At 37.1% G+C, this 26,456-nt stretch overlaps 2 protein-coding genes and 1 long non-coding RNA gene across 15 annotated transcripts; 1 reads left to right on the plus strand and 2 right to left on the minus strand.

Annotated features, from left to right (window-relative positions):
* The first annotated feature begins 194 nt into the window (after window positions 1-194).
* On the plus strand, window positions 195-17,542 carry LOC141652814 (uncharacterized). 13 transcript variants are annotated; one of them, XR_012547257.1, is made up of 13 exons: window positions 284-470; window positions 598-665; window positions 3,000-4,887; window positions 4,981-5,108; window positions 9,166-9,319; window positions 11,662-12,537; window positions 12,918-14,191; window positions 14,363-14,497; window positions 14,866-15,309; window positions 15,541-15,843; window positions 16,048-16,157; window positions 17,008-17,042; window positions 17,226-17,542. It is a non-coding gene; the product is annotated as an uncharacterized LOC141652814 (long non-coding RNA). The 13 variants fall into 13 exon arrangements; XR_012547254.1 differs by having other exon boundaries at window positions 195-470; window positions 4,977-5,108; window positions 11,662-14,191; XR_012547250.1 differs by adding an exon at window positions 7,486-7,605 and having other exon boundaries at window positions 3,000-5,108; window positions 11,662-14,191.
* Window positions 2,462-7,935, minus strand: LOC141652812 (chloride channel protein CLC-b-like). The gene is made up of 6 exons (XM_074460419.1): window positions 7,518-7,935; window positions 6,538-6,738; window positions 6,262-6,439; window positions 4,534-5,066; window positions 2,980-4,132; window positions 2,462-2,812 (listed from the first exon to the last, which is right to left on the minus strand). The coding sequence occupies exons 1-6, from the start codon at window positions 7,679-7,681 to the stop codon at window positions 2,705-2,707; spliced, it is 2,337 nt and encodes a 778-aa protein (XP_074316520.1). The 5' UTR covers window positions 7,682-7,935; the 3' UTR covers window positions 2,462-2,704.
* Window positions 11,905-16,143, minus strand: LOC141652813 (chloride channel protein CLC-a-like). The gene is made up of 6 exons (XM_074460420.1): window positions 15,968-16,143; window positions 15,575-15,775; window positions 15,113-15,290; window positions 13,621-14,153; window positions 12,250-13,375; window positions 11,905-12,157 (listed from the first exon to the last, which is right to left on the minus strand). Exons 1-6 carry the CDS (start codon window positions 16,141-16,143, stop codon window positions 12,062-12,064), a joined length of 2,310 nt encoding a protein of 769 aa, XP_074316521.1. The 3' UTR covers window positions 11,905-12,061.
* Window positions 17,543-26,456: the final 8,914 nt, after the last annotated feature.

The raw sequence follows: 26,456 nt of genomic DNA on the forward strand, positions 1-26,456 counted from the left end.
AACTATATATAAAAAAAAACTATTAGCGAGCTCAATCTAACTTCTGAGCTGAGCTTTATTGAGCTCAGAATCGGCTCGAATTTATTCAAGTATGGCAAACCGAGCTATTTCTAAGAGCTTAACTAGCCGACTCACATAATTTACAACCCTGATATTTTGGGCATATGATTTCACTGCCACTTTCATTTGTTTTGTATTTCTACTCATATGAACCGTCTCCAATGTAAAACCGTCTCACTAAATAATACGAGTAGTGATCTAAAATACTACAGTACATTCCAACTTCCAAGTTACTAGAAATTACGATCAAGATCTTTGTGTATTTGAAATTCGGGAAGAATCAACCCAAGTACCCAACAGTTAAATCCCGATAACTCGAATGATCACTTTAATCATCAACAATCCTCCATTAAAGAGTAATCGTTGATTCACTACTTCCGAAACGGAAACTGTATCCACCATTGTTGATGGTTAGTTCATGGACTTTGAGTACTTAGTATCTTCCTTAATCTAATTATATTATCTTCATCGTTCAACTGTGATTTCATGTTTCATGCTTTGTCAACTTTACATTTTGTTTTGTATTGATTTATGCAGTGGCGGAGGCCAGGATTTACGGTTCGGGGACGGAAAATTTCAGCGGAGCGAACGAGTAATGTAATAAGGTAAACTCGAAAAAAGTTCGATTATTAAAGTTCATTTTTCAGTGGGAGCGAGCGCCCCCTCGCTCCAATGGATTTAGGTATATGATTATATGCTTATTATGTACATTGTTAATCTGGAAAAGTTACTCGTTTTTGGTTCATTGTGGCTAGCGAACTTTAATTCTACTCCAATTTTATGTATCATTCTTCTTGATGTATTGAAATTGAAATTTAATGTGGCTGTGGATGTCGATTTTTCGAGCAATGTTTATTGTTTGGGGCTTGTTGATGAATCCGCTTGTTGGTGGTCTATTTTCATGAGGGTGGGGATGTTGTTATACATGATCCTCAGTGCAAATTTGCCTGAAATGCATTTTTTCTTTTATGGACTCTTCTTATTCCGTTGTGTACCCTTGGCTGATACTCGACAGTGGGATATGAGTATGACAGTCGGACACCTCATTTTAAGCTAAAATATGCATATTTTTCGCAAAAATAGTTAGGGTCGGCACTTGGACATGCACTTGTATTGAATACTTCTATATGAGTTTGAGTAACATATTTTAAATGTTATTTCAATCCACTGCGTGTGTCCATATGTTTGGTGTAGATCCCATCCCAGCACTAATTCAGCTATTGAATTATTTAGAAAAAGTTGGTTGCTTAAACATTTGTTTTTGGTTGGCAATTATCAAATGTTCCTGAATCTATGTAGTTTACTTAAGGATTTGAACCCTGTTTTAATTGTCATTTGAATTGCAATATGTGCAAGGGCTTGTTTGAATTGAGGTTAGTTTTTATGGTGGCAGTGGAGGAATATAAACACAATTGAAAATCGGAGGTAATAGTGGCGGCGGTGGATAAGCTGAACAAAGGGTTATTGATTTTGGATGCTTCCGTAATTCCAATTTCGGGTAGATATAGAAATAGTTTCTATCTAAAACCTGTGCTTGCTAAAATTTCAACTTGATTTTGTACCTTAGTGAGATTGCCAGTGCTTAATAAAGCTTTATTTTGCTTGACACATCTGATACAAGGTACAGTTCAGATTAGTTTTGTTGGACCTCAAGAAGTAGGAGCTCACCGAAAATGACTGTTTGTAACTCCAAAATAAACTGACATTGCTAGTTTAAGGTTACTTTGTGTTTTTTAGTTCAATGCTCGTAGTAAGAACTAAGAAGCAGGATGAAGTTTCCTATATCTTTTGACTTCTAGTTACTTGAGTGTAGTATTGGCTACCTTGTTTGGTTGGCAACCAAGCAATTAAATCAGCTTTCGGTGAGATAAGAGTAGTTTGGTCATTCCTACTTCACATGTTTATCTAGAAGGTAAAGTCGACTTTTGCAAATCCAGTTCATGTTAATGATGCCGGATCATTTCTGTCTTTGAGATATTACTTTCCACAATATTTTCCATTGATGAAGCAGCATCTTGAATAAGCTCTACTTTGGCCGTCAGTTAACCAAACATAATGTAAATGCAGCAAGTGATTTTGGGGAATTGAAACCCAGTTAGGAAATATATAGTAGTTAAAAAAAGTTACTGTTTCTTATACTTCCTTACTCATAGTGTAAATGCTAGAGATTATTTTGGGGCCTCTCATTGTTTCTCAGTTACTTGTATTTTATGTTTATATTTAATTGTTGCTCTTTTCTTTGGATTGATTTACTGTTGTTCTTGGTATGCTTTCTGCAGTATTTGCTACTGCTTTTTGGCACTTGGCAGTTCCTTGGCCTTACATAAAACGTACTTATCTAGAAAACATGAGACCAAAAGAGGAAAATTCATTTCAGGGATGTCGATAATACTGACATATCTGCTAAAGCTGTGTCTGCTAAATATGCTGTTTTGGAGTATATAGTATAAGTGTTCCCCTTAAATGCGATGCACCTGTAAAATGTTTGCGCGCCTACAGACTATTTACAAAAATAATGTACAAGCCTGCACACATCAAATTTAGGGTGAAAAATGCAAATTAAGGTTAGAATTTAGAAAGAATAGTGTGCAAAGCTGGTGGCCTAAAGTAACAAACCCTTTCTATTATGTCAAATTGGTGGAAGTCATCTCTGCTTTTCTCTTCCCCTTGAATTCAGTATAGTAGGGAATACACTTTGAATGTTTTGGGCCCTCAAATCTTGTCTTGTTAGGATTCCAATAACCGGATGTATCTGCAAAAAAAAAAGACGTATTTTTGGATATTCAGAAAGATTATTTCTGTTTTTAAATTACATGTTGTCAGTCGTACATCAGTATAGATTGTATCGAACAAGACTTGTCTTCGGTTATACGTATGAAAGCTACAGTAGTAGACTAGCAGTAAGAAGCTGTTACTTACCCCAGATCCATGGTACTTAGGTACAACAAGCAGATGGCGGAGAGCAACCTGCCGAAAGAGCACCATTGCCTTTGCTGCAGACATGTCCTCTACAACGGTGTAAGGAGTTCTGTTAGTAAAAGGGTGTAGATCAACGTACATCTCCATCTCATGTTTTGATATGGCGATTTGTTCAAGATTCGTGTCTCTTTCTGCCAGCTCAGCCCATGTAAATCTTTCTCGCACTTCCCATTCCTCTGTTTGTCTTACTTCTGGCAGGAACCATTTCTTCTTCAGCACAGCTATGAGGTGAGTTCTCAGTATTAGCCCCTGCAGCTCTGTTAGCTTGGTATTATGTGGGTTTTGTGGCATTGGGTCATCATTGATCACTGGGAAACCATTGTGCGTTGTGTTCTTGAGCACATCCACAATTTTTGAGACCTTCTCGACTCCATGCAAACTGACTAATGGAGGCTTCACATCAGCAAGCTCGCCAACAGTGATGTTCCTCATCCATGGCTCTGGGTTTGAGTTTAGGAAAGGCAGGCCTTTCAGCTTTAGCAGTATCTCATATATGCTTGGGTTGAAGCAGTCTCCCACAGTTTTTGAAATGAGCAGTACAAGCATTGTAATGGGGAGTAACAGTAGATTGTTGGTGAGTTCAAGGAGAATTACACAAAGGGAAACAGTCATCCTCATTGAGCCTGACATGAGAGATGCGGCACCAAGAACTGCAAAAAGCCCCTCGTCGATGTTTGTGTACCTTTTCATGGCCAAACCGAGTAATCGCCCGTAGGATGAACCAATTAGAATGATAGGGAGAAAGAGTCCGGACGGAACTGCAATACCAAAGGTGAAGAGCCCTAGGATAGAGTACAGTGTGAAGTAGATTAATAGAGAGATGAGATGAAAGTCTTCAGGAGTATTTGTTGAGAAGATGTTCCGAACAGCATCATAATTGGTGGAAAAAAGTAAGCTAGCAAGGTCATTATAATAGCCTTCTGGACAATTGAATTGTTTAAAGTTCCCTTTCATTCCCCTTGTCGAGCAAACAGCATTGGGAAGGGATGGATTACATTTTGTGCAATTAACAAGGAAGGGTAAGCAGTACATGCAGACAGATGTGAAGACCGAGACTGTAAGACTTAGTAGGATCTTTGCCAACTTTCCTTTCCTGCAACAGAATATAGCAGTTAGAATACACTGACAAAATGGAGAGTTATCCTGCTTGGTTAAGCCTGGACCAAAAGTGACATGACAACAGTATCGTTTTGGGTACAGATAAGTTTAGGTCGTTTTCACATCGGTGGTTGCGGTTCAGGGCAATCATGGATTGTGGTTATTAAGGTTTTGTTTCAATTTAGTCATTTCAGTGTGATTCATTTTCAGGTAGGATATATTCAATTTCGGGCCTGCCTCGGGTTCTTTTGAGAACCGCGTGCGTTGGCCATTGAGAGTATGGACTGGGTCAAATTTGCCAGGTCTTCTTTTCGGCACCTTATTCTAATGAATGGAAATATAATATTTAAGCTATCTTAGAATCTGAACCCATAAATTAAATTGGATATCCCTTACTCGTTGATGAGACTGTAGAGTCTGAGGACTCTTTGAAGAGCATAGTTGTACATACTTCCAAGAACACCACCCATTAGCCCGATAAGGATGACGGGGATGAGATCCATTATGTGGTAGCTTACAGAGACATTGCTGACGTCAAACATGATGAGGTCGTCATTGCCGAAGAGCCCACATTTTCCGGAACTGCAATACTCTATGAAAGCTCTAAGAATCACAACCACCACAGCTGTGCTAAAGAAAGTTCTCCAAAGGAGGGCACTTCTCCACCATGAGGCAACTTCTTCCAGAGCAAAGAGAACACCTCCTATTGGAGCTCGGAAAGCTGCACAAACTCCTGAGGAGGCACCGCAGGTAATCAGATCTCTCATATCCCTATCATTGTTCATCAAGCGAAGCCACCGCCATTTTATATGATATTTTTCATTTCCGCCTTGTCCAAGTAAGGAAGCAATACAAGCACCAATATGAACCAAAGGTTCTTCTTTGCCAAGGTCTAATCCAGCAGAGACGGCTCCAATACTCCCAATTATCTGTTGTGGCAGTCAAGTGGGCACGAATTAGCCAGCATGCAGGTAATAGTTTAAGCTTTTTGATGCATAGAATGTGTATTTTGAGTGTTTGCAACTATATATGTAGTCCACCTCAATACCATTATCACTTATTAGTTATTACTGTCCTTTAGCCATCATATTGCGTGGACTTCCTTACATGATATCGTTTTCTTTTAGTAGTCCTATGGGATGGGTCACTCAAAAATGGTTCAGTAGTCTTATATGATGTCAAAACTAAGATCTTCCTTGAGTGTCAGTCTTCTGGTGATGGCGAACTAGATTAAAGCCATTAAACAATATGATTCATGATCCAAAATAACAGACACAGATAGAATTATGAGCTGATTATGTTAAATTAATGCTCATGACTTTCTGAATTCCTCTATATGGATAGTTCATTTGCCTATATACTTGAACTACTCGGAATGATATGGCCTGACTATGATCCTACATTCCTAAGGACCATTTAATATTTTTAGAAGTGTGTGATTATTTACTATTTTCCAACATGGCTACCGCCAACAAACCTGTTTTCTTTGCTTAGTTGGATGGATTGGAAGGGTAAGGGAGGGAAACAAAGTTCATTGTTTGGTTAGTAAAGTGTGTTGTAGGGATATTGAGGAGAGGGAAATGTGGAGATATCTGTAGGGATATTGAGGAGAGGGAAATGTGGAGATATCAACAACAACAACAACAACAACAGGAATCATCCTTTAAACCGTCCAACTGAAATGCTTTCAACCTGAAAATATTTGTAAGGACCGGACCAAGGCTCCGTTCCCCCTTTCCTCCCCTCCCATTCTACTGTTGTTTCCAAATTCCAAACAAAGTTGTTGTCCCAAAATAATTTATAGTGGTTAACAGATGCTCGCTGCATCCCATTTACATTGCCTCATTTGATAGTCAAATGTTACTGTAACCAATACTTAAATCATACTAATATATAATTAATTCAATTTTTTGAGTTTGATAATATGAAAATGGCTTTTATTTTGTTTGATAAATTAAATGTTTCAGATTTCACATTATAAACTTGGAGAAACTTATGGTTATAGTTGACACTGGCTGACTACTAATGTGAAATTAGAGCTATACACATGGATCAATGGAGCGAGTAGATTATATAATCAGGAAAACACATTAGAGATATGTATAAAGATCATAGAAAACTGACTTTAACAAGCAAGGTTGGCACTCCATACATATTCGGACTATCAACGCCGTTAAGGTAAGCTTTAATTTCTGGTATTCCAGTACCAGCAGCAGTTGGTGCGAAAAAGACGACTAACAGAGTAGCACTCAGAGTAAGTAGGAAATTAATCCCTGTCAACATTACCAATCCCATCATATACCTGCACCCAAAATAGTAAAAAAAACCAGCACACTTTATAATTCATAGTATATAGATTGAATTCTGTGTTAATAGTTATATAGTTTGAGTGTCAATCACCTCTCTTGCTTAATATAGTTGGAAATCAGAAGCAGCTTGTAGCCAGCAATATTTTCAATGGCGAGATTGATTAGGGTAGCAATGAGGCCCGTCAGTGACCCGATGAGAAATGCTAGTTTCCATTTTAAAAACACATATAGCAGCAATTGATTTCTGGATCGTTGTCTGAAATCCTGCTTGAATAGTTCGTTCTCATTGATTCTGCATCAATATAGAATAGTATTGGCGTGGCTGAATAATGTTTAGTTTCTGAAAATAGTGATGCATGTGACTATGTGAGGAACTGTGTTACTCTGATACACGCATCTAAGACTTAAGCACAATACTTCAGGACATTTTTTTCCCTAAGCCAGAACATGAATATTTTTTTTCATAAAAGATAGCCACCTACACTTAAACGCACACCCATGTCAAAAACTTTTGACCGACTCCTATACCTACATAGGTGAGAAATAAAGAAGACGAACAGTTCACTATTTGCCGACTCTGTATCAATATCGAGAAGCACTGGATAGTGGATACCTGAATAATGTTTAGGTTCTAAATGTAGGGATGCCTGTGTGGAACTATGTTATTGTGATTCATCATATACATCACGTACTTGGTATCAAGTACTTTCCACCTGCACATACTTATGATACTCGGACACTTCTCTTTTAATCCAAAACACTAATCATGAAGATTCTTCATAAAAATAGTCGATCATATCATAGGATTGAACACGCATCCATGTCAAAAACTTTGACTGGCTCCAACACAGGTTAGGAACAAAGAAGATGCGCACAAACTAAAACACATTCACTCACAATATCTAAATGGGGTCATGTAGTTATTATGTTATGTTTCATTTGTCGCTTTTTTACAGAGAAGTCCATAATGTAGATGCATGCAATATTACCCTTATCACTTAGCAGTTGATACTAACAGAGTAACATATTATGCTCACAGAAACTAGAAAGAGGGAGAGAGATAAAGCATACTCGTAATCGAGGCTTTCTATATGTGACACCTTAGCTCCCACCAGAGCGAAATGGCTAGCAGAGACAGTTGTGTTCCGTTTAAGAAGAGGTTGGTGTAAGGAGTTGCATTCAATGTCTGCTCCTCCTGCAACTACTTCTCCATTCTGATGTTCTTCTAACTCCATTCTTTGTGTGCTTGTTTGCTTCAATGATAATGGTTCTCTTGTTTCCGTTATTTTTTCACTCCAGTCTTTGATTGATGGTCTTCCTAGTTGCCAAACATTTCGTGGAGTTAGATAGTTAGCTTATTTCTTCTTTATATGATTCCTTAAATTAAGTTACGTGTATGTTTTTACTGCATTATTGATGAGCACACCTTCTCTCATTTATATAGTTCATTTATACGTCACTTCACAGTGGGCACCTTATTTCTTGGAGCAGCCTATAATATGCGGAGAAAATAAAATGAATTTGAACATATCTGTTCTTAGGAAGTGGGAGGATGTCCTTAAGACACTTGGACAACAATTAATGATTCTGATTTCTGATTATATCAATATTCTTCTATTTTAATTATTATATATCTTATGTTCTAAGGTAGTACCTATTTCACCTGACTCGTCTGTGAAGTGTGGTGCCCGACAAGTATTGGGGTGTCGGATAAGTTATTTTCTGTGAAATTTTCAATTTTTTTGGTTTGAAATGAAGTGTCAAAGTGTCGTGTTGTGTCAACAGTTCAAGTGTCAAACACGTGACCTAAGTGAAGTATCGAAGTAAGTCAAGTAACATAGCCATTGAAAAATTTTCTGCATATTTTTGGTGTGGAATGTAGACCTGTAGTTGATTGGTTTTTATTGTTTTTATGTAATTTTTGTTGATTAGTGTTTTGTTACGTTCATTATCTTTAATTGTGTTTTAATTGTTATTAATGAACACGTTTGCTTTATCATGAGCTCATGAATTCATGAATCATGACCAAAACTAATGAAAAGTTCACCTTTTTCCTTTGATCGCCTCCTATTTGTTTTGTTAGTAGGGTGATGTTAGAAACCACTAATAACCTTTGTTAATGAAATCTACGTCAAGCTAAACACTGTATCATGGTATTGTGGAGAGCTCTTCTTGGAATATATCTTGTGTGATAAAATGAGAAGACGAGTAGGAGTAGGATTTCTATTTGAAATGTCATGGGTTATATTAGGGCAGAGGAAAAAAATGAAATTTTTGGTAACAATTTTTTTTTCTTGTAGTCTAATATATTTGCTAAGGCCTCATACTCAGGTTTTCGAGTAGATAGGGATTTGGAGTAGCGAGTGCTACACTGATACCCCTTGTTACTGTAGCTCCCCGGGTTATATATGCCTTTTTCTTCGGCCAATACATAGGTATGGTATTACAATGTGGATCAGTGGGGTTAACAGTGTCGGAAATTTAGGTCTTCATAAGTTTTATCATTGGTGCATTACCCGAATTCGAACTCGACACCTTAGTTAAGCTAGAACAAACCCGAACACGCTAATCTATGTTTCTTGGTCAATGACATTAATAGGAATGTAAGCTGTTGGCATAACTACACTAATGTGTTATTATAACTTGATTGCTATGGTTGGTTTATTAGTAGTGGACCAAGTATACTTTAATCAATTTTATTGTCACGTATTGCATGCAGATTGAGTATCTTGAACCAAATTCCAGCCACATGGAAGCCTGTTCATCCACATGAAACACACTTCCGTCTCCATGCATTTGGGTAACTTCCATGGTTCAATTTGCATCAGTCACACCTCACATGAGAGTAGATGAGGTGTCTATTTTTCTGCCAGGTAAACATTTATGCATTTCTTTAGAAAATGGCAAATAAAACGAGTATCAAAAATAATTGGATAAAATGAAGTCAATCAATGGTGGAAAATAAATATAGCTCTTCATGCTATCGAAATGTTATCTTATCCATAATTATTGCATCATAATCCTTGAGAGTCCCATGATATGTAGGGTGATGATATTATCCAGCTAATATTAGGATTCTATGGACACCAACCAAATTGTATGTTTGTCACACCAGGATTTTCCTTTTATTAATCCTATTTTCTCAACCACTTGCTTTTTCTAATATATATTGATTTAATTAGAAGTTTGTTTTCAAACCAATTGAAATATCTGTCACCAAACGTTTATTTGGTAATTGTTTGACTTAATTAGATTACGTTTTCGCAATATTTGTGCAAAATATTAGATATTTGGACCTTAGTAGGGTTTTTCTGACTCTTCATTACTAGCTAAAATAACTTTCCCAAATACGGATTATGTTTAAACTTAATCACTTGTCCATGTAAGGTATTTCTACATGAGTCTAGGCAAGTCTGTCGATTGGCATGTTCAAGGTGTTAGCACAACGGATTATGTTTAAACTTAATCACTTGTCCATGTTAGGTAGTTCTACACAAGTCTAGGCAAGCCTGTCGATTGGCATGTTCAAGGTGTTAGCGCCACAAACTTAATCACTTTTTAGTTAGGTAGTTCTACATGAGTCTAGGCAGGCCTGTCGATTGATATGTTCAAAGTGTTAGCGCAGTGGTTTACCATTGTCTTGGTTTGAGGGTATTTCCTATCATCGAGGTCCAAGTTCGATTAGTTGTGCAACAAATCAAGAGTTTTTGTGTTCTTATGTTTTATCTTCACTAAAGTCCGTTTTTTTCTATAAAGATTGGATCTACTTTATATTTCAACAAATTTAATTTACAATGAATGAACTTATATACTCTCAAACTTCTAGTTTATTAAACAGTACTCCCTCCATTCAACTTTTATCACCTCACTTCAATATAATAATCCTCACATATTGGAGAAGTAGGGTGATAAAAGTTGAATGGAGGGAGTATATATTAATTTATTGCCGACTAACTTTTGTTTCCTTAAAAAAATGACTTGTTTTTAAACGATTACTATTTGGAGCCTCAAATTGACATTTCAAAGTTGCCCTCTCAAATTCATTAGGCGGCACCTCGACCATGAGTCTAGGCTACACTACAAATCCATGATAATTTAGAGAATAAAATTTATTACATATAAATCAAGCTAAAAAGTCACGGTCGTTGGATCCTACAGATCCAAATTAAATGGGACGGTCCACCAACTTCAATCTTGTGTATTTGTGATGCATCTTTTGTTGTAAACACAGGGCAAATAAGTGAAATAACCCATATAGATTTGTGAGTTGCTTAACTTGACAACTTTTTGATTCTCCCACTTCTATTCGCCGCATTTGAATGCTTTTCGATTTCTTGTTTCTGCATATATATACCAAGTAAATTGGGATAAGAGTATAAGACAATCAATTCATGTTTAATGTACCTCTGTTTGACATGTAGAGCTTTTGTTGCATTCTATTTGTAGGTTTCCTATTGTTGCACTACAAATACCATACCATTGTTTTTGAATATGACTGACTACACTAATGCAAGAAGATTTCACAAACTTGGTTGTCAATTTGCTATGAATTCTAATGCGCGATCAAAGCATGAAGTGGATTTAGTGAAGCTAAGACTTTATTTGATTTCCGATAGGGGGAAAAAAATAGATCAGTTAGATCAACTTAAACTTGCAGTAGTAACCTTAATATGGTGGATCACTTAGATAAAATGGTATAATTCGACGATGTTTTTTTGTTATTTCTACGTTGTTGCAATTTTATTGAATGTCCCCAAAGCGACAAATGTTTTGTTATATGTTTGTGTTAATTTCTAAGCAAGGACCTGTGTGATACACTATTTTAGTGCACCAGTGCCCGATGTTGAAGGCCTTGCTATTAGGGGTTCAATTCTCGAGTCTTGACTATTACCTATTACACAATTAATTGTTCGCAAATTGTGAAGTTAAGTTTGGGATGAGCTGGAATAGTTTATCTGGGTGATTGGCCATCATAAATGATGAGCAGAGTAAAAAAAAAAAAAAGATCTCTTAAGTTCAAATTGTTAGTGAACTTGTAGGTTTTCTGCTTCCATATGGTAACATATGCATAACATTTTCTAGGCTACTGCCGATAGGGTAAATCTACTGGAAGTAATCGGCGTTAGGATGTTTTGGTTTAATGTATTTTTTTGGATGTAATATGCTATTCCAAGGTTTTATTTAGCTTTTTCATCTTGTACTCTGTGCTCTGCAGCCAGGTGCATGCTATATTGCATTCTCTTACAGGCTTACAGCCAAGTTTTGTGGAATGGTGTTTCCCTCTTTGGCTCTCCCCTTTCTGAAGCAAATGAAAATTTATCTAAAAACAGGCAAATGACTTCAAATTCACTCTTTCCGTCAATATTACTCATACATTTCAAAGTATATTATCAACTTTACTTGCTTTGCTCTTTAATTATAAAAACTCATGTAACAAAACTTGCTTCTGACATAGCGGTTTACCTTCCAATTGAGGTATGTGGGCAATTTACACTCTTTTCTACCAACTGTTGACAGAAGAATAGTATGAGCTTTGTACAGTATATCATATATCTAAATATAGCCAATGTGACTAAAATTTGCTTATGCCTTCTTTGAGTATACATCCCGTTTTCTCATGTCTCTTTGAACTTCTCTAGATGAGGGAATGCACATAGAATGTTGTCCGCCCTCAAATCTTGCCTTGTTAAGATACCAGTTACTGGACAAATCTGCAGGAAATAACTCTTATTAGGTTCAGATTTTGATGCTAATATATCATGAAACTAAAAAGTTTATAACTTGTAAGAAATTGGTTACTTACCCCAGGGAATCGATACTTAGGCACAATAAGTAAATGACGCAATGCAAGCGTCCTGAATAGCATCATTGCCTTGGCTACTGACATATCCTCGGTCACAGTATAAGGCGTTTTGTTTACAAAAGGGTGCAAATCAATGTACATCTCCATTTCATCGTTTGAGATCTGGATTTGATCAAGATTTGTATCCCTTTCTGCCAATTCAATGGATGTGAAACTCTTTCTAACTTCCTGCTCTTCTGTTCTTCTCGGCTTTTCCAGGAACCATTTCTTCTTCAAGGCAATTAGAAGGTGAGCTCTTAAGATCAGTCCACGCAGCTCTATTTCTCTAGGTGGATTCCCCAACTCTATCACAGGGAAAGCATTGTGAGTCGTGTTCTTGAGAGCATCGAGAATGCGGCCCACCTTCTCGACCACATTAAGGGTTGATAATGGCGGCTTTGCCTCAATAAGCTCGCCAACTGTGATGCCCGTCATCCATGGTTCTGGTTTTGCGTCTAAGAAAGGAAGCCCTTTCAATTCTAGTATAAGGTCATAGATACTTGGATTAAAATAATCCCCAACACCTTTTGAAATCAGAAGTACAAACATGGTTATAGGTAGTAGCAATAGATTGTTGGTTAGTTCTAGAAAAATGGCACAAACTGAGACTGTCATTCTCATCGAGCCAGCCATCAGGGAGGCTGCACCTAAGATGGCAAAGAGCCCCTGGTCCATCTTCGAGTTCATAATGATCCCGATTAGACGGCCATAGGCTGAACCCATCAGGATTATAGGCAGAAAGAGACCAGAAGGAACAGCAATGGCGAAGGTGATGAGTCCAAGAATGCAGTAGATTCCGAAAAAGAGGAGTAAAGTGACAACGTGGTATTCGGAGGGAGTGTTAGTTGAAAAGATGTTTCGAACTGCATCATCATTGGTGGAAAAGAGTAAACTTGCAAGATCATTGTAGTAGCCATCAGGGCAGTTGAATTGTTTGAAGTTCCCTGTTCGTCCTGAAGTCGGACAGACAATGCCTGGAGATGAATCACATTTTGTGCAGCTTACAAGGAAAGGTAGGCCATACATGGTCACCGAGGTAAACAATGAGACTGAAACACTTAGGACAATCTTTGCTAACTTTCCTTTCCTGCAATAGAATAGAGCAGTCAATTAATTCTGATATACAAAATTATAAAATGTGAAGAGGAAATCACCCCATGGTTCTTTTGATAGAAAAGTAGGGAGGACAGGGTAATGGAGAGGGAGGGAAGAAGGAAGGGTAGCTTGATGTTGTGCCCCCTCCGTATTTCCCTCAAATCCCTCCATCCAAGCAAAAGGGTTTTTGTTATGTTCGTGTTTAGATTAGTTGTGTGACGCTTTTTGTTTCCTTACTCGTTGATGAGACTGTAGAGTCGGATAACTTTGATGAGGACATAGTTGTACAAGCTTCCAAGAATTCCACCAAAGACCCCAATAAGTATAACCGGAATAATATCTGAGGCATGGTAATGCACATCTGCATCACTCACATCAAACATAATCAGCCCACCATTAAAGAGGCCACATCTTCCTCCAGAACTGCAATACTCAGTAAAACACCTAAGCACCACCACAACAATCGCCGTGCTAAAGAAAGTCCTCCATAGGAGAGCGCTTCTCCACCATGTAGCCACTTCCTCGACTGAGAAGAGGATGCCGCCCACTGGGGACCGAAAAGCGGCACAAACTCCGGATGATGCGCCATAGGTGATGAGATCTCTCTGGTCCCTGTCATTGTTCATGTATCGAAGCCAGGGCCATTTGACCTGGTACTTGCCTGTACCGCCCTGACCGAGTAAAGCAGCTATGCAGGTTGCGATGTGAACAAGTGGGCCCTCTTTGCCCAAATCAAGTGATGCGGGGACGGCTGCTATTGTTCCGAGAAACTGTCATTACACCAAATAAGTTGCTCAGTTACTAACAGGTAAACAGTTTTATGCTTTAGTTCATGATACTTTTCTGTTATGATTTCTGTATTGCATCTTTGCAAGGATTTGTGGGCTCTAATGACTAGGGCCGTGACTATTTTGGTGTATTAAACACAAGACATCGTTTCTGGTAACGATCATTGACTCCGTCACCGTGGGCACCGCAGATACCGGCTCAAGTTATTGCCACGACACTGAAATCAGACAGGGACAGCCGAATCGGCTAATCGTGACTGCATTTTACCATGGCTGCATTTAGACAAGGCGTTTGATTCTGTTTACGACACCACGACCAATCTCAGGTAGTGACAGGCTGACAGCCAATTTTGAGATGAATCTCAAACCGAGATTAGTTATTGACCTTTATGTTCATGTTTTTTGTTTTATTTTTGGATGTTTAGATGTTTAAAGGGTCACTGGGATAATTATGATGGAACAGGTATGAACCATAGTCATGGTCACAAGATATCTACAAGTTTGTCATTAATGTTGAAGAAACTCCACTTTTAATGCCCCCTTTTAAAAAGACGTTTTCTGATGCATACTTTTTTATTAATGATCTGATCCACTCAAGTAGGGACCTTGTGGGCTTAATTTTTCCCCTTTATTCGTTTCTTTTTGTCTACATTCTGTGTGATTATTTCATTATAACCAATCATTTTCTCTGTAGGCAACGTTCAATTATCTAGTTGGACAAACTGCCCTTTCACTCTTTTGAACCATTACAAGAGATTAACATCAACAACTTGGTATTATATCCAAATTGCGGAATCGTATCTCTACTGGACTTATATTAAAATTTGGAAGGTACCATAAACTAGGCGGTTTGCACCGGTTGTAAATCGTCATGTTTTATCCCCATTTCATCTTGTACTAGGACTATTATGATGTGTGTTGGATCAGACAGTAATACTGACCTTGACTAACAATGTTGTGAATCCATACATATTGGGTGTATCAATACCATTGAGGTAAGCTTTAATCTCAGGTATACCAGGTCCAGCTGCAGCCGGTGAGAAAAATGCACATAAGCATGCAGCGATGAGGGTCAAGCTGAAATTAATTCCGGCCAGTATGATGAACCCCATCACATACCTGCACCCAAAAAGCACAGGTGAAATTATTTCCTTTCTCATATACCAAGTTATTCCGTTTGAAATAACCTACGTGTGTACGAGTTTGTGATTCCACTATTTTTGAAAAAAAAAATCTTTACGGCTTTTTTCAGACTAAAAGTGTCCAAAAGCCATATCTATTATTGTTTGTTGATATTTATATTTCCTCAAAGTTATATCATGCAACATCTCATAGGTTATACCTATATTATGGATGCTCTGAATTGCAGACAACAATAAATGAAGGCTAAAACAATGATGCACCTTTTGTCTTCGATAAAACGAGAGGCTAAGAGAAACTTGTATCCAGCAATATTCTCAACAGCAAGATTGATTACCACAGCAACAAGACCGGTTAGCAATCCCACAAGAAAGGCTAGCAACCATTTATAGCACACATACGCAAACACTTCTGTTTTCGTCCCAGTTCTCCAATCCTGCTTGAACATAGGATTTTCATTGATTCTGCAATGATACCAACAAAAGGAAACTCAGTCAGTCTAGTCTGGCAGGAAAACTGAAATAGAAAACTGGTAAATTTACACCTTTTTTTATGCTGGTAGAATTCGATTCCAAAAGAGTATATAATCGTCGTAGTGACTTTACCAGCTAAGATAAAAATTAAAGACAGAAGAAAACGGTATATAGAAAATGTACTCGTAATCAAGGCTCTCTATGTTGGAAATCTCAGCTCCCACCATAGCCATGTGTCTGACAGGCATCTTTCTCCTCCTTAGGTGAGACTGGTCAACTGCATTGTTTTCTATGTCGGGCCGCTCTTCGTCTCCTGCTGCTGGTGGCAGCAACTGCGTTGTTATAGAATCATCATCCATCGGCTTTCCAGACGGTAATTCTCTGTTTTTTTTTTTTTTTTTTTTTTTTTTTTTTTTTTTTTCTGTTTCTGCTATCTTTTTTTGTGTTTTTTTTTTTTTCAGGTATGTCTATCTGAGTTCTCTCTGACTAAATATCTTGTTATTTTGATGGTAGAAGGTAGAAATGATGTTTGTTTTTATATTGGAATGCCTTCAATTATTGCGAAAAAACAATATGTAAATGTCATTTTCTGAATGGTGACTGATTCCCATAGAACATCCTATTAGATTCCTAGAAATTAAGAGAATCTTGTTATTATTGATTTTCCATTGTGCAAAACTTTTTAAAAAGTTATAATTTCAGGTGTTTATAATAATCTAAAGTCCTTGTTGTCCATTGTAATATGTCTTATCTTCTTGTTTCTGATTATGCAACTAAAAGTGGTTGCCTAGTGTTTTTGTTCATGTCATCCTGTTACGTGAACTCCACTTGTTATTTTACTCCTTTTTCTCTTTTATTTACGCTTGCATCGTATAGCACTTCATCCGTACAAGTATTTGTACGATTAAATTAATCAATTGATCAAGATAATCGTATATGACTATTTCCTTTGGCCGAAGTTACCATCTTTTTTTTATTTTGAGCGAAAGTTATCATCTTTGTTAGTAATGGATGAGAATACTCGGTGATGGGGATAGAATGCATATAAAACTCATTTTAGTTTTCTGTGTCAAAGGAGTCACAGGGGCAGTACAATAAAAGGGAATGAGGATTCGAACTTGCAACCCGTTATTCATAGTCCATAGTATCTCTAGTTTAACCGCTAAGTTAAAACATTCAACTGTCTTTTTAGCAAACATATTGATGCAATTATCATCTTGCAGGTTTGCAAGGACTCATGAGCCAGCTCATTCATAAGGTATAACGTCGTCGTTTGCGTATTTATCCGGGTGTATTCCATGAAACAAATCATGTAAAATACAAATGATTCTAAGGTGGAAGAAAAGTATATGCATCAGGAAGGAAAAAGTATTTGTGATAGTTGGCATTGGTTGACAATTTTTACTGATTAAATATGTATTTTGATTATTAAATTACTCAGGATCAAGTTGGTATGGACGCTTCAGATGCTCAGTAGTCATTAGAATATCAAATATAAGTTGAACGAGTTCGAACCAAGATTCCAACAGATTGATGAGGTGGTTGTGATCATTCATTCACTAAGGTATTGGACCATCCGGTATATTTATGTCCGACCAATTTGCTGTCCAAAACAATTTAATACGGAGTAGTGTTTTTTGTTTTTTTTAGACAATCGCAATTTAATAGTGTTGATGTGTGAACAATAATGTAATTACTTGCTAAAATGGATTAGAATCTCTTCTAAATTGGAGTATATGAATATGATAGATACTAGATGTGATAATTTGGTCTCAACTATGATAATTTGGTCTCGACTATAATAATTTGGTCTCGACTCTGATAGATACTCGATGTGATAACTTGGTCTCAACTATGATAATTTGGTCTCGACTATAATAGTTGGGTCTCGGCTCTGATAGATACTAGATGTGATAATTTGGTCTGGACTGTGATAATTATTACTAAAAAAAGGTTGTAAATTTTCTAGTACTATTGTGTGATGTATTTGTACTATACTACTCCGTACTATTGTGTGAGTTGTGGCATCTCTTAAAAAGATAAGAGTAGGTATAATTTGTGGTAGGGTTGAGCAAAAAATCCGATTATCCAAACTGATCCGATATCCGATCCGAACCCGATCCGAATTTTTGGATATCCGATCCGAAAGTTAAGTTTGGTTTGGATATCTGATCCGAAATCTTTGGTTTTGGTTTGGATATGGATATTAGAATTAAAACATTTGGATATCCGATCTGATCCGAAACTATAGTTTTCTAGTATAATTTCGAGAAAATAAAATTTTATTTGATACAACAACTTAAAATATTAGAGAAATATCTAGGTGGTACTTAAATTTTATAGCGAGAACATTGGAATAAGAATACGAAAGAAAATTTCATGTAAAACTATGAATATAATCGTGTTTCAAACTTAATTTTAAAGTAAATTCAAAGGTATGGATATCCATCGGATATCCGCATCCGATACGATTATTTTGGATACCCGAATATTGGATATCCGAGACATTTGGTTTGGATATTGGATATCTAACTTCAGGATTTCTAATATGGATATCCGATCCGAACTAGCACTTTAGATCAAATACCCGATCCGTACTCTGCCCTAATTTGTGGTGTTGAGCGACATATGAGAATTGAGAAGATTAGTAACGGTTTTACATTGCGGAAATAGGCGTTTGCCAAACTCTATTTTAAAATGGTCTCCCTACCATTTTCTCCTTACCAGAATTACAGGCAGTAATGCCAGAATTACTGGTGGTATTGGCCTAACTGTGACCACAAAGATTTACGTGGTGTCTTCAACCAAAAAAAAAAAAAAAATATAGGACTAGAGGTAGCAATTGGGTTAGTCGGGTAGGGTATGGGTCGGGTTTGACCGGGTCAGGTCATGTTGGGTTTGGATCATATCTCGTCGTGATTACATTCGGGTCGGGTTTGGGTCATTTATGGGTCGGGTTAGTTGGGTTGATTCAGAACTCCGGTTCGGGTCGGGTTAGTTGGGCCGCTTCATAACCTGGGTTCGGGTATGGGTCGGGTCACATTGGGTTTGGATCATATCTCGTTGTGATTGCATTTGGGCCGGGTTCAGGTCACTTATGGGGTCGGGTTAGTCGGGTCGATTCATAACTCTGGTTCGGGTCATGTTAGTCGAGTCGCTTCATAACCTGGGTTCGGGTCTGGTTGGGTTCGGGCCGTTGTCGGGTTGAGTCATTCAGATAGATTTGTCGGGTTTGGTTGTGTTGGGTTGGATTATTAACGGGCATATTATTGAATCGGCTCACTATCGGGTCGGGTTATTTTGGGTTTGAGATAGGTTTTGCCTGGTTTGGTTCCTCAATTCATTATCACATCGATTTTTTTGGATTATTTTACTAGTTGTAGTTGAATTCCGGTAGAGCTGACAAAAGTTGACCAGGTTCGGAGAACCGACCCAACTTATCCGAAAACCGACCTGATAAAACCCGAAAAATTGCTTAATTAAAACCAACCTGAAGGTTAACCGATAAATCAATAGAACCTGAAATGGTAGGAGCTGAACCGACTTGTGATGTGGCAACTTGAATGAGGTTTTAAAAGATCATGCATAAATTTTGCAATGTACTAAAGACGTTAAAACGCGATTCTGGTTCAATAAACGACATTATAACATGTTATTGGTTGATTAACAGCGTTATAATGAGACGGGAAGTGATGAAATGTGGTATTTAGTAATCAGGATTGTTAATAAGTCGTCTTGAAAGGTTGTGTGCCGCATACGAGTGAGGCTAATTTTTGGTTATCTTTGGATCGGGTCAGATTTCGGGTCAATTTCGGATTATCGTTTGGGTCGGGTCAATGGTCGGTTCGGGCCGAGTCGGGTTGGTACATATCGGGTTGCCTCGATTTACGGGTTATTTCGAGTCGGGTCAGTCATAATCGGGTTCACCGGGGTACGGATCACAATCCGCTCGAGTCGGTTTCGCGTCACAATATTTTCGTGTCCTATCGTATCGGGTGAGACTTGCCACTCTAAATAGGACCAAAAGAAGGTTACGTATTATCCCTATCGAGTATGATTTTTACACGAATCATTCAAACAAGGAATCTCTTCTCCTGTTTTATTCGAAAAAACACGTATCCTACTCTACTTAATTTTTTAATAAATTAATTTTGCATATTCGTTCAATTTTATTGTGGTGATAATTATGGGGACAAATCATTCTCCTAAAGCCACCCAACTCTTGGAACACCCTATCAGATTCCCAAGGAAAGTATCTAGTCTAGTACACCGTATTATAATTTTATTTTATTTGTTTTTTTTTATGGTTAAATTAGCATTTTTTTTTCTTAATCTATTCATTAGAAGTCAACCATTTGATAAATAATTAATTTTAGGGTAATGTTAAATACGGTTCTTAGGATTTCAAATAAGAATTAAATACATTTCTTAAATTAGAATTAAAGTAAAAATGTATGACAAATTCACGCATAACAGTTAATAGACTATACGGAGTACAATAGAATTTGAGCTTTATAATAAAGTTTTTGAATTTTGTTTTAAAGAATCCGAGCATAAAAAAAATAAACTTTAAGAAAATTTAAAAAAATTACACATAAACTCAGTCAGATATTGATTGATTGTACGATACTATTATACCACTAGAGGTATAATGTTATTTGTGATATATTAATGTCAACTAGTTTTACTCCCGTGCAAAAAAATGCATGGCTCAATTTTAAATTATCATATACTGACCTTGTATGAATATAATTAGATATAATATTTAATTTATCGACAATTAAATAAAAAAAATATGAATTGAAATTAAAATTAAAATTAAAATTATAGAATTGACATTGAATTAAATTGAAAATCTAGTAATAAACTAATAATGAATTAAATAAATTACCCAACACACTTGTAGAGAATTTGTTGGAAATTTTAATTAATTGTTGTTAAGATCATGGGTAGGCTCCACATTAGAAAAATACATTTTTGTCCCTAATATCAGCAGCCAATCATAATTCTCCAAAAAACTTGGTTTTTATACTATGTAGATGTTTGATTTAAACTTTTATTTCTCTTTTAAAACCTTGAAAATAACTCTTAGAATTGTATCATTTTCCTTAATTTTAATAGTTATTGTTACTCTCGGACCAATTAGAGCATCTAAAATGTCCTCCCATCAATAGTTCAATACGCAATTTAAATTCTCTCAATTTCTCCTTTTTTTCATCTTCTTTAAGTGGTTCGGATTTTGTTCTAAAATGATTTAGTGGCGATAATGTGATAATAATACGTATCTCTTGTTTAATGATATGGTCAATGTTAGAGAAATTGAGGAGATCAACGTTTGATATTGGGTTCTCTATTGATTGGTACAATTCCTTAACTACTATGTCAACTTAATAATAATTTAATATTCCCTCCGTTTCGGTCAATTGTTCTCCTTTAGTTTTGACACAAAGAACAAGGAAAGAATAAGGAGCCAATTATAAAATTACAAGTGGACCAAATTGAGTGTGAAAAATCAAATTGTTCATTAAATACAATTCTAAAATAAAAAGAAAAACAATTGATTTAGATGCCCAAAATAGAATAAGAGGAGGGGAGTATTTAAGACGAAGGAGAATAAGTGTATTAAAAGGGCTTTGAATTTTCTTGAACTCAAACATTAATCATATGAATGTTCTTATGTTCTTATTACAAAATCATGAAGGGTCAGAGTATATACGTTGTGATTAAAATTCTGCCTCTAGGTAGGGTTATATTGTGCACGTGAAAAGGTAGGGTTATTGTTTTACCGGTTAGTTTCAGTTAAGACGGAGGTAAATCATTGAAATGGATTTGATTATTCATCCCACTTTTAAGACAATTTTTTTGCCTTCTCATATGTATTCCGCATTGATGTTGTTTTATTTGACATTTCTTAAACTTAAAACATATACACCTATCTTAAATAGATATTTATCTAATTTTAAATTTCTCTTTTGTGGTGGGCTTGTGGCAATAACATTATTTCAAATATTGTTCTATTGATATATTCTCATTAATATGACGTGCATAACTTTATCAAACAATTATGTTTATGATTCATATGAACAATCTAAAAAGTTTTCCTATAAGCCCTGTTTTTCTTGGCTGAAATAAGCCAAACTGAATTGAAATGAGCTGAATGAAATTGAGCTGAACTGAGCGGAGTCGATCTTATTGAATGGAGCTGAAATAAGAGTTAATTTGAGAAAAGATTAACGGAATTGAATTGAATAAAATCAAACTGAACTGAGCTGAATAAAGCTGAGCTGAACTGAAATAAGCTGAAATTGAGCCAGAAAAAACATGCCCTAATTTGTACCCAATTCTGTCACAATTGATTGTTTACGTATTTTATTTTTGGTCATTTTACTTATAGTATGTTTACTATTCTATTTTGACAATATATTTTTGTTTAATAACGAGGGCATCCACAACCCGTTATTTTTTTGTGCACATCTAGTAAACTCCCGAGTATAATCCAGTCCACTTTCTTTTTGGCTACTCCTACAAAGTTGTCACATGTAAAGGTCCTCCCACATCCAATAAAAATGAGAGAATAATCCACCTTATAAACCAAAGAGATATTCCACACATTGTTAATTGGTTTTGAGATTGAAACTCAATAAACATGTAAATTGGACACTCTCTTCTCCTCCATGAGCCGGTCAGGTCCATGTGTGAATTTAATATGATATATGCGCCCGTGGCTGTCTCACCTGGATTGTGAGGCAAAACTATGCCATTATTTGGCGAGTTCGAAAAACTATAATGTAACACCCCGGCCCAAACCTAGGGTCGGGAGCAGTTACTTATGATAGCTCACCAGGCTGTGTACATGGCCCATAGATCAACACGAGTCCTTTATAGTGCATTTTGTCCTCACTCATACGCATCCCGGGAACCTTTCCAGGAGGTCACTCATCCTAAGACTACTCCCAGCCAAGCACGCTTAACTTTGGAGTTCTTTCGCATGGATGACCATAAAAGAAAGTGCACTTTGTTGATATGAGTAGTACTTCCAATCCCTTTAAGCACTAGTCATTTAAGCCTATCACTGGACCTCTTCAATTACCGTGGGGTGTTACATATAATGTTCTAGTTCATGAAACATTATTTGACGGGTCCAAAACGCGACGACGTTCCCGTGGGCTACTCACCCACATTGTCGATTGAGTATTGGGATAGAACTTCCTTAAACTTATAAAATGGATATTCGATCTCTCCTAAACCTGTTAAAATTGACCCGACCAGAATAACACTATCCGTACCCTACTCGGCAACCCGAACTCAAAGACCCGAGCTTGAGTCAAACTCGAATTGACCCGACCTTAGTGTTTAGTACTGTACATTGATTATTATCCATAAACAATTTGATAATAATTGATCCAAATCCGTAATGACCCGACCAAACTCGACCTAACCTGGCGCGAACCCTATAAACCCGAAATTAACCCGACCTGACCCGAACGCGACCTGGTTGACCTGTTTGCCAGGCCTACAAGTCTCTCCTTCTCGCTAGACGCGACTCAAGCCCATGTGTAAATAGAATATTTAGAATCTAAGGAGATAGGTTATAAATATTTGATCATTCATTCATCCGCCCATAATTTAGTCCACTTTAATTTATGCGACTCTATTTAAGTTTACTTATTATCGTCTAATAACGATTTCTCCTTTCTCACTTCAATTCTTAAATGCCAAATAAAGGTAAACAAATAATTAGAATCCCGGTACTATCTTAAAACAATCAATATGTCAATACTCGTTTCGTTTATGATTTATGTGTACGGATATTGTGAGGGGCCAGAAAGGCCCAAGTATTGCAAGAAAAAGTCCAAAAAACCTCACATGGGATCTTGCAGCTCATGTCATAATTCATACGTAGCAACTCGTTTGATTGAAAAGGTAAGAGACTCGTAGGAGACCACAAGAAGACGTTTTAGCATCAATTTGTTGTCTTTGTTTCATGCATTTAGCCAATCAATTGTTTTGCAACTTTGTGTAAATTAACTCTTAAATTCTCAAAGGCCATTCTCTATTGGTTTTTGATAGATGGATTAAGGGTGTTGGAATTATTATTAAGGAAGGCAAAAGGCAAACGATTAACAGTCACATGGTCATATAGGGGTGGTTTTTTTAACAAAAGTGTCGGTCCTTTGACTAAGCTATTATTTGGCTACGTAATAACAGTTAGTCTTGCTTAAAACTCTATCCGTCTTGAATTTTAAAACAGGTAAACTTTTGTTATTTCCCAGATAATTTACCGCGTGAAAAATTGGGTAAAAAGAAACGTAACCCGGTACGAGCTCACTAACAATACAAATCAAAGTGTATAATACACGGTTTTCGGGATTCGAGGGTCCGGGAACAAAAATGTCCATAAATTTCACGAACACTTCCTCGAGTAAGATAAAGCAGCCACACAAAATTTGAGCAGCAACAAAGGACATTTGAGTTGTCGGTATGCGATCAATCAGTCTCTGCCGAAATAGGATAATCGTTAAAAATGAATTAATACTTGCTATTTGGGGCTGAAATCGAATATGTTAACTCTTAAAGTGACCCCGGACACGTGGTAGAAAAATCGTGAAAAAAACCTAACTCTGTACGAGCTCACAAACGATTCAAATCGAAGTGTATAATACACGGTTTTCGGGATTTCAAGGTCCGGCAATAAAAATGTCCAGAAATTGCATGAAGGCTTCTTCGGATTATATAAAGCAGTCACACAAAATTTGAGCAGCAACAAAGGGCATTTGAGGGTGCCGGTATGCGATAAACCAGTCTCGGCGGAAAATAGGATAATCATGAAAAATGAATTAATACTTTTTATTTGGGGCTGAAATCGAATATGGTAATTCATAAAGTGACTCCGGACACGTGGTAGAAAAATTGGGAGAAACATGACCCGGTACGACCTAACGAACGATTCAAATTGAAGTGTATAATACACGTTTTTCGAGAATCCAGGGTCCCGGAACAAAAATGTTCAGAAACTTCATGAAGGCTACCTCTGGTTATATAAAGCAGTCACACGAAATTTAATGAGAAAATTAGAACATTTGAGAGTCCCGCTATGCGATAAACCAGCGTTGGCTGAAAATTGGATAATCGTGAAAAATGAATTAGTACTTGTTATTTGGGAGCTGAAATCAAATATGGTAACTCCTAAAGTGACCCCGGGCATGTGGCAGAAAAATCGTGAGAAAAAGAAATGTGACTCGGTACGACCTCACGAACGATCCAAATCGAAGTGTATAATACACGGTTTTCGGGATTCCAGAGTCCGGGAACAAAAATGTCCAGAAATTGCACAAAGGTTTCCTCGGGTTAGATAAAGCAACCACACAAAATTTGAACAACAACAGAGGAAATTTGAGGGTGCCGCTATGCGATAAATCAGCCTTGGCCGAAAATAGAATAATCGTTAAAAATGGATTAATATTTGTTATTTGAGGCTGAAATCGAATATGGTAACTACTAAAATGACCCCTGACACGTGGTAGAAAAAGAAACGTGACCCTGTACGATTTCACAAACGATTCAAATTGAAGTGTATAATACATGGTTTTTGGGATTCCAGGGTCTGGAAACAAAAATGTTCATAAATTGCATGAAGGCTTTTTCGGGTAAGATAAAACAGCCACACAATTTGAGCTGCAACAGAGGATATTTGAGGCTGTCGGCTAGGTAGCACCAAAACGGACACGGACACGTGATACAACATCCCGTGAAATTTAAGACACGGGACACGCCTTTTAAATTTAATAGAATATATATATTTTATGGAATAATGTATGATTTTATTTTTGTAATGTATTTGATACTAATTTTAAATAAGTGAAGGTAAAATTCGACCTTGATTATAACTAATTCTCATTTCTCACCCAAACTCATCTTCTAATCAATCTCTATTGACATTTTAATCCTCGTCCAAAATATAACATGTTTAGAGTGTCCAACACGGGCCACGGCGTTGAACATGGGATGGCTAGTTAGGAGGAGTGTTCGTGCAACCTAGGTAGAAACTCTCTAAGAAAATAGTTTGGTGGAAGGAGAAGATCAGGATATTCTATAGCTTGTTCCCAACCCTCCTAGGGCTTCTGCCTCAGCCCCATACTACAAGTTCTACAACGACAATCGGGCCGGGCAGGTTGGATCATAGGTCAGGTCATACAAGTTGAGTCAAAGTACGAGACAGGTTAAATATGGGTTGGGTCATACCAGTTGTTCCCAACCCTCAGGCCTTACCAAACCGCACCAACCCTCCTTTGATAGGAACGTGTAAGTGGTGCCATAGCTCAAGGTGTTCACCCTTCCGGAACACTAGGATGGATTTAAGACAATATAATGGTAAATGCTGCATAATAAACACTGGGATTGATTTGAATTCTTCCTTAGCCAGAATAGAAATAATTTTTTTTTTGGTACATAAGAGGGCATAGCCCATAACTAAGGAACTAGACGAGGGGTTGTAACACCCATAATATCCTCGCGTAAAATAGTACGGAGAGCCGCAAGGGGTTCATCGAGATGAGTCACGGTTGTGGACGACGAAACTCCTTGATTGGCTAACCAGCCACTTGCTTTGTTAGCTTCTCGATACACATGTGGTTCTAGACAATATGATACAGTTGTGTTTGATAGAGCAGCG

The sequence above is a fragment of the Silene latifolia genome, chromosome 4 (genome assembly GCF_048544455.1).
Source record: "Silene latifolia isolate original U9 population chromosome 4, ASM4854445v1, whole genome shotgun sequence".
In the NCBI taxonomy this organism is placed as follows: Eukaryota; Viridiplantae; Streptophyta; class Magnoliopsida; order Caryophyllales; family Caryophyllaceae; genus Silene; species Silene latifolia.